Source organism: Prinia subflava, chromosome 9, assembly GCF_021018805.1.
Source record: "Prinia subflava isolate CZ2003 ecotype Zambia chromosome 9, Cam_Psub_1.2, whole genome shotgun sequence".
Taxonomy (NCBI): Eukaryota; Metazoa; Chordata; class Aves; order Passeriformes; family Cisticolidae; genus Prinia; species Prinia subflava.
This window is the reverse complement of record NC_086255.1, coordinates 15044709-15057560: the sequence shown is the minus strand read 5'-3', so window position 1 is coordinate 15057560 and position 12852 is coordinate 15044709. Positions and strand designations below refer to the sequence as shown.

Below are 12852 nucleotides of genomic sequence, written 5' to 3'. Positions count from 1 at the left end.
CAAGGGCTTACAAAGTCCATGTTAGAAACTATGATACAGTGGCTTAATTTCCACAACTTCTCACATTCTTTCTCGTGTTCCCTGAACTTGAAAGGTACACAAAACTTAACATTTAAAATTATCAGCAAACTTTAGGAACAAAGAATTCTGTGTCAGAAGATATTCCTTTAATCCATATTTAATGTAATTATGACTATCGTGACATTTAGAATTTGGTTGAGTTGTTGTGTGCTGGAGCTTAAAGACTGGAAAGCAGACAAGCACTTTGCATCCTTTGCAACTGCTGCATAAAACAACAAAAAAAATTTCAAATAATTTCTGGCAGCAGCATTTGGAATATGAATAGAAATGCTCTTCTGTCACAGAAAAAAAGATAAGGGGCCACTCCAGCAATAAATACTTTTGCATGGGCTCAGGATTTTTTACTGCAGGATTCCATTGCTGAGTTATAACATTAGACAATTTTATTAAATTGCTTTTGAGATCTTTGAAAATACTTGGCAGGAAAATAATTCAAAATGATTGCATAAAATGCAGTTTTAAGCTAACAATCATGGCAATCCAGTGATAATGATGTTTGACTTCGTATTTCAGTCTAGTATTTTCTTTTCAATGTTTTATTTGCTAATATTCATATATGTTTAACTAATAACTTGTTAAAATCACTTGTGTTCTTGTGTGCCAAGAATGATGCTTATTTTCACAGTGCTCTAGATTTCAGAAATTATATCTATATTCAGTAATCCAGCTTCATATTTCCTTTGCTTTTTTTTGAGAATAAGGAAAAATATGCAAATGTTGCTTTTACTTTACAATTGCCTTATGCTTTGATGATGCTGAATATGTAGCACCCTTGTACCTTACAACCTGATTGAAGATGATTGATAAGCAGCAGGGGTGCTCAGCTGTAAAATCTCTTTATTTTATCCCGTGGCTTTAAGGTGACTCTGCTAGTATGCGATAAGTTAAACAACATATGTCTCCCTTATAAAACGTGTTCTTACCATTTTCTTCTTCTTGAAATGACTCTCAGTAACTGATTCTGCTTTCAGAAAGTTTCCTATTTGGTTAGGAACAGTAAGAAACAGAACCAAAGCCCTCTGGACTCGGCAGCTGCTGATGTTCAGGGTGACCCAGGAGCTGCTCCTGCCTGTCCCTTTGCTCAGCCCCCACTGCGTCCCTGCAAGAGCTGCTCGGGGCCAAAGCTTGCACTGCCCTACTCTTGTGACGTTTTCTGCCTTCTCTTTTAAGTGCTTTGCATCTATCTCTTGGGAGAAGAAACTATTTTCCATCTCTTCCTGCCCTGAAAACTTTCATTTTAAACAGCTTTATTTTAGCTGTGTTTCCAAGGTCTGTAAAGTACTTGCTAAAGGGATAGATGCTAAGATCACTTGTCTTTGCACAAAACAGACCAAGCTCTCAAGGTGCCCAGCTCCTACTACTGTCCACCCTTCACTGAAAGTGAGCACAGTCTGTGGAAATACCTGGAAATTAAGGTGTTTCTGAAAAAATACTTTTAATATCTAAGCCACTGCTGCTGCCTCTGACATGAAACCTTTACATCTGTGAAGAATGGAAATGAGGAAAACCTGAAGGAATGTAAATCCATGAGGAATGTCAGTAGGAGAAATTTCAATCCATGACCAATAGGACCTAATTAAGGAGCCAAGGGAAGGAAGAGCCTGGCTAAAAGAGGAGCAGAAACAAAGCACTAGGGGTTGGAAGGCACTGAAGGCAAGGAGGTTTAGAGGGGAGTGGGTGAAGAGAGGCTCAGTCACTGGGAAATGCAAAGGGGAAAGGTGATGGGGAAGGTGGCAGATGTAGATAAATAGGAGAAAACAATGTCAGAGGAATAAAAATGTGTAAAAATGCAACTAAATTAAAGCAGTTACATGGCCTAATTTAGTTTTGTAGCTGAAGATGTGTATTTTTGTAACATCAGTATTCTGTGGTGAGCAATCCTTTTTTTTTTGCCATGGTAACCTTGTGTGCTTGCCAAAGGCAGGACAAACAATGCCTACATCACTTCTACTCCAAAACAATTGGGTATGCCAAAACTGTTAATATTAAAATTGTATTGTTGCAAAAAGCTTATTTTATGGCTTTCTGAGATATGCAGTATATTATTAAATCCTGGATAGGCACTTGTGGCGTTAAGGTGTCAACAGCCAGCCCAAGGGTGGGACTCAACAGTACCTGCAACTGGGACTGTGTTTTTCTGACCTTACCTAAGCTTTCTGTGCTTGCTTGACACCCGGGGAAAACACTGCAAGACTCTTTTGGCTCTTTCCCAGAAGAATAAGCTTATAAGAATGTACTTACTAAAAGTCTTTAATTTCTTTTGTTAATATAGGACCGAGAAAATAATTTTCCCCCCTCTCTGGAAACTCAAGACATACATGGTCTGAGTTTTAGTTGTAAAACTAAGTATACAGGGTGGATGTCAGATCAATCTGAACAGAACCTTTTTTCCAAGCAAATATCCAAGCCACCTAAACCAATTTTTATGTCTTTCCACCTACTCCTGTATCCCATGCTGTGAAAATATCACTCCCATCATTGGGAAATGCTCTTTTAGCTGAAAGGAGGGAAGATGGGACTCTGCAGATTTCAAATAGCAGCAGAGGAGCTCTAGGTGTGGTGTGTTTGGTTGGTGTGGTCACTGTTGAAAGCAGATGTGGTTCCTGTCCTTTCCTGTCTGCTGGTTCTGCCTTGCAGGGATGGGGGAGCACCCAAGTGAGACGAGGGTTGCTTTTTCTGGACAGGAGCTGCTTTTTCTCGGTAGCAATGCTGACAGAAATGGATGTCAGAGGGCAGGCTCACTGAGTTGAACCTGACAAGCTCTTGGCAGTGTTTTGCACTGGCAGGGAGTCAGGAATCTCCCACAGGAAGACACAGGTTCCATTTTCTAAATATTATTCAAAAATCCCCAGTAGAGTATTTGTGAATAACATGGCTCTGGTTTTCTCCAGGGCATTCCTGTTCCAGCCATGCAATTCAAAACACATTTTGGAAGAGCAAGAAAGAGGAGAAATACATGAAAGTGATTTAGAATCAATGTCTGACCATTTTTGCTGTGTTTAGATTTCTTATAGTAAATTTTTATATACAAATCCAGTAAAAAACTCTCCTATTTTCAGTTCTGAAGTTCAAGTAAAACTTCACCAATTTTTAAGTTTTTTCCAATCTGTCACCGAGAATTCAATATGAAATTAAAAAAAACCAAAAAACATCAAACAAGCAACCTACACTTAGAGGGAACTGAAAAGCAGGAGCACCGTGTAGCAAGTTCAGGCATTAAAAAGCAAGAGAGAATATAATATGCTCTGTGCAATGCAGCTGTGGCTTAATGCTGATTTGCACATTAGGACTAGATTAGCATCACTCAGATGTGACCTGCATATTGAGTAACTATCACAAGTCTGGTACTATTGATGAAAAATGAACTGCATGGTACAATTCAGATCTAATATACCACCCTTTTGTGTTTTTAGATTCTACAGAAGTGTAGAGGAAGAGCTATTACTTCTAAATTTTTATGAAATGCATGTAATTTAGTTTCCTAGAAAAGTTCAGTTGGATGCTCAGTATGTTTATAAAACAGAATATGATATTACCATAAAAATGATTGTTTTTTAGCCATTCAAAGGCAAGAAATATTCAAAGAAATGACCATATAAATGTTGATTATTTCTATTCTGAAGGCAGTCAAATTGATTTAAGGTGTTGTGGCCAACTTATCACAAATTTTGTGGCTATAATGCCTGCATGACTCTAAACACTTTTAACTTCAAAAAGACCTTAGTATTGATAAATGCTTGATTCACTTTCAAATAAAATGCAGTTTGCATTTGACATGAAGGATTTTGTGCAGTTGGCTCCCTCAGTTGTTTTGTGTTAGTTCAGTGGCAGGCTTTAGGATAACTACCTTCTGCAGCATTTTCCCAATATTTGACAACATTCCTCTTTGGAAAAATGAAAAAGATGTGAGTGTCCTCACTGGAAAACCAGGAAATAAGGGCACATCTGGTGGGTTGGTATTTATATCTTTGATAAAAGTGCAGTGTGCTGGCTGCAGATTTTTTTTCCAGGAAAGCTTCCCTCCAGTGCTGCCTAGAAGTGGGCTGGCACTGCCTCTGGGTTTTGGCACATCTCACTGGCACAGAACACCACCTGTACTGTGTGTGCTTAGCAGGGCTTGTCTGGGTGGGTGTTGGGGTGGCCGCCCTCCCTGCCCTCACAGGCACTTGGATGTGCCTTCTGCTGGGATGGAGGACAATTTTTCAGCCCGTGCAAAGGTAAAACAGTAACTTGGGTCACTCTGAAAGTGCAGTGGGGGAAGCTCACTGTGCTCTCATGTCAGACACCACAGAGCTGCTTTTTTCATCTACCAGGCTAGAAGGAATTTTCACTTTTCCAGTGATTCCTAACAGATCTCATAGCAAAACCAGATCTAAATATTCATCTAACATTTGCTAAACACATGGAAATGCTGCACGTGTGTTGTGAGGTCTACATGTGTGCACAGGGTCTCTGTACACACAGCAGCAAACTTGTATTTGCTTTTTAAAAACTATTATGCAAAGGAAAAACTGTCACTTCTACTTAGTAGGTGTCATCAGCTTTGTTCAAGAGTTTTAAGGATTTTGGGCTTAGTTTTTTTTTGTTCACTGCTGTGTAGTGATGAATGTCCAGCTTTTCTCTTGTGATTCTAAGCTCAATGTCTAAAGGTGGTATTGAGCTTCTGATTAGACTTTGCAGGCAGCAGTAGAAGGAAATCATATGCATCTTACAACTGAAGGATAAACTGAAGTGCAAACCCTTGCAAAAGGTTCTTGCAAAAGACAGTTAACAGGGACATAACAGCTTCAGGATTTGGGGAATTTTTGAATTCTGAACATCTCTACACAGAACAGTAGATCCAGTTAGGGAATCAAGCTATAAACCATGTAGAAAGAAACTCAGATTTTCTGAGTGGAAATGTCTGACATCTGGTTACTCTGTTGTATATTGCTAAGATAGCTTCACTAAGGCTGTGCTTTCTAAAAAACACCTTGTAACAGACAAGGAACATTTAATTTCTGGCATAGTACAGATTTCTTGTATATTGGGCTAGGAGCTTGGAATTAAAAAATTGGCTGTTGATTTAACTACTTCTAAGTTAATGTATGTGTTAGTTTATACATAGGAAAACAGCATCTTACAATTACTCAAATAAGGCTATTAATGATAGCGAACTATAGGTAATTGAATTTTTTTTAGCATTGTTGTAATTAATTCTGTTTCAAGCATGCAGATTTATCATGGTGACAATGCTACTGAAAAATTCAATTAAAGAATATATAAAATTTGTTGGAAAGTTTCTACCAGTGTGTGAGACCTGTCTCATTTTTTCTGTAATGACATAAAAAATGTATGTTGCTGCTCGTTGTGTGGCATGTATAATGCCATGTTTTCTGCAATGGATAATAATCTTTAAAGGTAGTTTGAAGAGACTACGTAGTTTGGAGAACATACTAGCAAATGCTTTCGTTTTTAATCATACTACTTTTGTATTGCAGGCTGTCACCAAAGGTCATCCATTGTTCTCCCTGGTTTTTTCACTTGTGTTTTGAATAGGTTACCACTAACATCTGAAATTACTTCTCAGTCCACTGCTGCTGTACAGCTTTGTTTTGCAGAGCCATGGGAAGGCTCCACATCCACCCTTAGTTTTAACTTCACTGCCTCTCATCCAGTGATGGAGGCTACAGCACCTTTAGTGATCCAGTTTATAATGGATGAAGGGAATCAGTGTGTGTTTGACAGCTTTGTTAGCCCTACTACATTAGTATGAGTTGTTGGTGACATCCAGTTTTACTCTGTGGCCACGCTGCTCCTGCAGTCTCATGAATCATATTGCAGCACTGAAGCTCTTGTTAGCATAAACAGCAGGTATAACTCCTGATGCACCCAGGAAACAGTTCTGTTGAGCAATGGATTGCCAAGCAAACATAATATCTCTGCAGTGCATAAATGCACCATAACAATAATTTTACCTTTAAAATAGATTTTAAGGAACTTTTACTTCGATAGCTACACAAATGGAATTATTGGTAGAGGAATTGCTGCAGTTCAAGGAGTTATTTTAGTCCTCTCTCCTAATTAGTTGCACTCAATTAAACACACTCATACAAAAAAATCTACAGTGGTCAGGAAAGGACATTATCAGATTTTTCAGGTGTTGTATTCTCTAAACTTTTCCTATAAAATTCATATACAATTCTGTGCTGGTAAATGTTCTTAATCATGCAAGTTTTATGAAAAAGTTTTTACATAAATGATGGCTTTAAAATATCTATATTGTTAAAAAACCCTACAGCCTCCTCATATTTCCTGAGATGTCCCCTGCCACGCCTGTGTGCTGATGGCTGATTCTATCTGCCCTTTCTCTGGAGCAGGGGAAGGCTGGCTGGGATTTCTGTTGTGTAGGGGATTCCTCGAGTCAGGTAAATCAACCCACTAAAATGCAAAATCAAAGCAATTGATCAAGTGTGTATAAAGAAGGAAAATTCCAGGTTATTTCCTGGAACTGTAAGGAGTACAAGCCTCATGCTGAAGTACACCCAAGTGAGAGCTCTTATGGAATATTTGCTTACCAAGAAACGAGCTCCATTCATGCACAGTTTTTCTACAACCGCAGCAGCTTCAGGCATTCCAAACTGAGGTGAGAAAAAAGGCAAGATTATTGCAATAGTATGAAACATGACATTTGTTAACAAACTAATTAATATTTCCATGCTCAAATACTTGGGCTTGTGGAAATTGTCATACTACTTGACAAGGATAATTAGAAAAAGAATATTGAGTAACTAATGCTTAGGCAGTGACTTTCACCTCAGAGATAAAACACAGTATTACCTCTTTCTTAGGAAGAAAGATTACAGGGGATAAGGGCTAATGAAATTGTGAATGGAGTAGGCAAGAAGAAATTGTAGGGCAGCAAATGTCATATAAATGGAGCAAGGAGCCCAACAGAAATACTGTGGATTGCTCTGGGATAAGAAACTAGAATCAGAAACAGGTTAAAAGGTACCCTGAAGCAAAAGTTCATCAGTAGCCATGTCATCATCCCACATGGCTGTTTACCAACCTCTGGTTTCTCTGGTGGCTGCTCAGCTTCAGCACCAGATATTTGGGCTGTGTCTTGCATTTGGGAAATGATGGACATTGCTGGAAAGAACTGAGGTTCAGAAACAGGATTTTTTTTCTGTAATGTGGTTGTGGTAATCTTTTTTTTTTTTTTTTTTTTTTCTTTTTTTTTTTTTTTTTTAAAAACCAAAGTTCACATTGATTTTAAATTGAAATGAAACCAGAATTTCCAGAAATATTACATCTTGAAATAGAGCTAACTACTGAATAGCAATTTGGAAAAAGCCAGACACATCAGATTTTCTATTAAAAAGTGGAAAAGAATGGATTGGGGCTGAAGATGTCCTAAAAATCTCACGGTGTGTTAGATGGCTTGGTAGGGCTTTTAAAAGAAATTATTATGCATGGAAAGTGGCAAAAAAATTTAGAAATCTTTTCTTTAAGAATGTACCACTCTCAAAATGAGTTTTAGTATTTGTAATGCTTAGATGTAAATGTCTGTATCGGTAGTGAGCAAATTAGATGCTAACAGAGAAATATTAGTGCAATAAGATCTTTATCCTGTTCAGACATATATTCATATTTTTTTGGCCTGTTAGCTGATGTGCCTGGGTTTATAAATTTTTTTTCTACTATGATTGGGAGAATCCTGCTTGTTTGCAGTACAGAATAGATCACAATTCAAAGGAGAGGGTTGCTCTGGTTGTTGGACTCTTCTAGAAAACCCAGCCTCAGCCACAGAACATGGAAGCTGATATTACTATCCTGAAGGTTGATGTATTGTTTTCTGTTCAGTTCTCACTGCTTGTCTATACTGTGTACCTGTACTGCACAGTACTCAAAACCTCCTCTGAACCCAAAATAATTTTTTAAAAATCTGAACTGTTCTACAGCACTCTTTATTGTCCAAGTGCTTCAGAAACACTGATAACTGCTTTTTGTGAGACCACTCTCTGACATGAAAGCTTCATTTCTAAGGGGAATTGAGGTGCATGATATGTAAAATTCACACCACAGTATCCAGTGGGTTTTGATACCTAACTACAACTGCTTAGATCTAGGAGATATAAATGTATATCTGCATGGTAAATATTTTGCCATTTTTACCTTCTGAGCAGAGCTGCCACTGTGGTTGTACCTCTTGCCTCCCACTGCTGCAAGTCAAACGCTTGGGAAATGTCATGTTTTTTCTGGGTGACCTGGATATCTTCAGGTAAAAGTTTTGTGCTGGGGCAGTAACACGGTCTGATATTTCAAGGCAGAATTCAATCAACAGTACTATGTATTTGTTCCCTGGTTTTCAGCCAGCCCTGGCCTTGTGCACCTTACAATTTTTGTAACAGCATAGAATAGTGCAGAAACCTGCTGGTTTCTCTGCATTGGCAGTGATTTTTTTTGTTTGCTTGTGTTGTGGTTTTAGGTGGTTGGTTTTTTTTTGGTTTCTTTTTTGTGAATGGAAAAGGTACCATGTGAAGAAGCAGTTACTGGCTCTCATGATGTGTAGGTGAAAGATGGGAAATTCAGTCTATGGAGGTAATCCTAGTTCTGGCTTTTTGGTGCTTGTTTCTGTATCCTTAACAATGTTATTTTTCGGGTTCCTGCACATGTGTGGCCAGTGTTAGGATAGGGAGATCCAGCCCCTGGCATGTGGTCTGGCTGTGGAAATGAGGGGGTGGCTGGTGCTGAGGCTCTCTGGAGCGCTGCAGTGGGAGCTGACAGCTCTGTCCACAGTGGCCACAGGCAAATGGCTGGGCCAGTCTGATACACAGAATGGCCAAGTGCTTAATGTGGTTATACTGTAGTAACTGGTTTATTTAGCTGCTTTAATCAGCACTGTGAGTGTAAGCATAGGCATGAACAGCTTTTTATAAAGTTGGAAGACATTGTTAACAAGTGTGAAGCCAGTAGTTATAGTGTGCCTCAAATTTCCCTGGAAGCCTCTGAGCTGTTGAACAATTGTTATTAATTTTCTGTCTTGTACTCTGCATAGAATTGCAGGGTACTTTAAAAGCATTCTAACCTCTATAAATTAGCCTGATTTCCTTTAAGCTGAAAGGCTTTGAGCTAATTAATCCTTTGAGCAGCTGTTCACAGTACTAAGTTCACAGCTTAGCTGATCCTTTACCTTTATGGCATGAATTAATTCCATGGGAGAGGTCAGCTTTCTCAGTGTGGGAACAGAGGTTCACCTGTGCTACATCTCCACTCTGAACCTGTTTGTGGTTTTGTTGTAATTTTTTTTTTTTTGATTGTACAGGAATAAGCATATGTATTTATATGAAAAATGAAAAACTAATAATACAAAATTATCATTTTAAACTGTGGTCTACTTTTTATGTGGCTACAACTGGAAGTTCTGTGGGAGGACTTTACAGCATTATTATTTTCCTTGACAAAGATTGTATGTTCCTTCAGTTGAAAAGGATGAGAAACCTTAATGACTGTGAGTTCTCACTGTTGGTGTAAAGAAGGTACTGGAAGAGATTGATGCTCTTACAGTTAGAATTAGGATAAACGCAAGGAAAAAAAAGTCCTATATACAAAATTATATAGAGTAACTTGCATAAAAACAACAACAAAAAAGGCATAGGAAATGAGATTATATATCCAGTTGCAGGAATGGACTCTTGAAGTTACAAGTAGAACTCTTAAACCTGAGTCACAGTATTCAGTAAGTTATAAGGAAAAATGTGATAAAAAAAGTCTGTATCGTGGAGGATATATTTTATATATCTGAGAGGAGATAAATAAGATAGTGAAAGATATCTGAAAATGAGCTGGGAATACTTTGTGCAATTCAGGTTATTTTAGATATACTAGAAAAAACCTTGTAGAAAAAACAAAATTACAACAAAGGAATGCTTCAACCCCCCCACCCTTCAAAAGCTCAAGTACATTAAACTTAAACAACATCTAGCAACCACTGTGTGTATATATGCACTGAGAACAAAAGATGAACAGTAGATTCATATTGACATGCTGTAAATTTTAAAGCTATATTCAAATATAAAACTAGACATACTTTCTCTGAAATGATTATTTCTTCCCAGCAGGAAATAAAATTGGACATAAAATACCTTTTCTCTCCTAAGAAATATTCCTGTGAAAAAGCATTTTTGTATGGTTTGTAATGTTGGAGATCTTAGCTTCTACCATGAATTAGATTCCTATAGAAAACAGGAGAGTACCTAAAACCTCAGGTTATATTAATAAGTGGCGACTAAACTATTTTTAGCACTTTAAAATATTTGTGCTCAATGTAGGATAAGATATCTGTTTTTCAAGGCTAAATCCAGTGTTTCTGCTAGCTGAATATAGACTGAACTCTCTAAAGGCTTACACACAGATTCAGTACCTGTCTTAAGAGATCTGCAACTTGAAAAGGTGTCCAGTTCTCAAACTCCTCTTGAGATGGTAGTTTTGTGGTCATGCTTCTGTCCAGGGAGAAAGACTTATCTGCATGAGTAATACTGAACTCTTGCTTTACTGTTTTTTACTGTTGTAGAAATCCGAGGAGGAAGTTCTTTTTGCAACTTTTTTCCTGTTTGCTCACTTAAAGTGAACGCCTGCAAAGGGTGATTTAGGAAGTACCAATGTTCCTGTGTGAGTGACTCCAGTATAAGGAAACTGGTTGTTATATCAACATATGCACCTGTCATTACTGAAAAAGTTGAAGTGTCTCCTCTGCTATTCTTAAAATTTTCCTGCATGTATTTTTACTGTTAGAGTGACTGACAGGTCAGTTGTTGCCAGTGAATACCTTTTTTTGCTGTTTTCTGACTTGCCGGAAGTCTGAATCTGGCAAAATTAAACTCCCAGAGTTTCGGAGATAAGATTGAAGCTCTTGCATCTTAAAATTGACCTGCTCAGAAAAACCTTCAAGGCCCTTGGCTGGCACATTATAAAAAAATTATGTCGAATTTCATAGTGCTTTGTAGTGTTCAATGTCTCATAATGTTGGCTGTCAGTTTTTCCAGGGGAGGCATCATCTTCCTGGACGACAGGAGGGAGCAATACTCTTTCCACTGTATGCAGAACCAGAAGAGAGAGCTGCATGTATTCCTCAAGAAATTTTACTTGACTAGTTTGTGTGCAGGAGTGATTTTGTCAGTTATAGTGTGAAGGTGGGAAGCAGCTGGGTAGGAGATGTGTGAGTTACAGGTTTAATGGCACTTACAGGAAACAACAAAATAACAGATGGCATCAGGTGTGAAACATGAATAATGTGAAGTGCAGATATTTATGTGGTACAGGCTGTTTGCTAGGTGTAAGCAGTCCTAGTTCAGAACATCTCAAAGGCAAATTAAAAATAGTACTTTAAGAATTTTGCAGTTCAGTGCATGCTGCCAGCTGTACCTGCTCCTCCTCCTCTCACTGCCCATCAGGCCGGGAGCATTTTCTGCAGTGCTGAGGAGCAAGGGACTGCTCCTGGCTGCCAGCTGTCCTCTGCTGTCACCTTCCTGCACTGCCTGGGGGGCTGCAGGGTGAGCTGCAGCCCTGCCCTGCCAGCTGCCCCACCTTGCTGTGCCCCTGCATCCTCCTCCTCCTCCCCACTTTTTCTCTGTTCTCACTCAACACTAAATTGTGGCTACTTCTTCTGTGTCGACTTTGCCTTAATTTGTGTTCTAGGCTCTTAGGACAGTACTCTTAAAAGGCCAGTGTTTATAGAATCTGCCTCTCTCCACTGAATGAGGCAGATCTGCTTGGGAAGGTTGTCCTCAGCTCTCTGCTCCCAAAGGGGAAGTAGCATAGGTGGTTCAACCAAAGGGACTGTAAGACTTGCAAGAAATGCTTTTTCCATTTGTGTTTTAGTCCGATTAAACATAATGACAAGAGGAAAAACAAAAAGAGACCAGGGACATGGGGAGGCTCATCTGGGATCCTGCATCTCATCTCTTGATGCTGATGTTGCCCTTGGCCTGACTGATGCTGTAGTTTTCTGTCCTTAAGCATGTGTGACAGAAATGAAGAATATTGTCATGCATTTGCACTTGCTTTCCATTACCCTCAAGGGGATTATTTCAAGAATTGTTGGCTGGAGAACCCCAGATTTGATTACTGATTCTATTGGTACCGTCATCCTTCTGGTTCCTCTGTGTAATTTATCACCTTCCATGGTGTGATAAACCAAATAAATATGTGCACTTGAACACATGTTGGCTGTGAGGGCTGTAGTGGGGGAATTATGAGCAGAATACTGCTTCCAGAGTTCCCCAGATAAAGACAGGCCACAGAAATGGTTTCTTTCCAAACTTTCAGGTGCTTACATAAAATTTTGAAGCAGATTGTAGATACTTGAATGTGAAACAGCACTTGCCTAGGGCAGGTAAGGCTCACTTGTTACTTGAAAATTCCCTGGAGCCTCCTGATCTGCTGCAAACCCTGGCAGGATTAAAAATGTATTTGGGTACATGTGCAGAGAGTAATCTGCTATTTTAAAAACTTGTGTCTTGCTGGAGACATTAACACTTTTAGTCTGTACTGTTTACAGTTTCACTCCTCCAAAAAAAGGTAGAAATCTGATTCTATATTTTAAGAAATTTCCTTTTTTTTGAGCCCTAATGAAAAAGGACATTGAGTACTTGAGAACTGCCAAATTTTAGAGGAATCTAAATGTGTGCATTTTATACACCAGGTATTTTGTCCTCTAAAGAGAAATTATTTCCCGTACAGAACCTGTATATCAAGCAGAGTTAATACATCTTTACACTATATATTGGC

The 12852-nt window shown here is 38.7% G+C and overlaps 1 protein-coding gene across 6 annotated transcripts in view; it reads right to left on the bottom strand.

Moving 5' to 3' along the window:
- BLNK (B cell linker) overlaps nt 1–10614 on the bottom strand; it is an 88707-nt gene extending 78093 nt beyond the window's left edge. For all 6 annotated transcript variants that reach the window (XM_063405566.1, XM_063405568.1, XM_063405569.1 and 3 more), the window contains exons 1-2: nt 10487–10614; nt 6639–6701 (exon numbers count right to left, since the gene is read on the bottom strand). In XM_063405566.1, the coding sequence (XP_063261636.1) occupies nt 6639–6701; nt 10487–10561 (138 nt within the window). In that variant the 5' untranslated portion in view covers nt 10562–10614. The remainder of the gene's footprint in view (nt 1–6638; nt 6702–10486) is intronic.
- Nucleotides 10615–12852: the final 2238 nt, after the last annotated feature.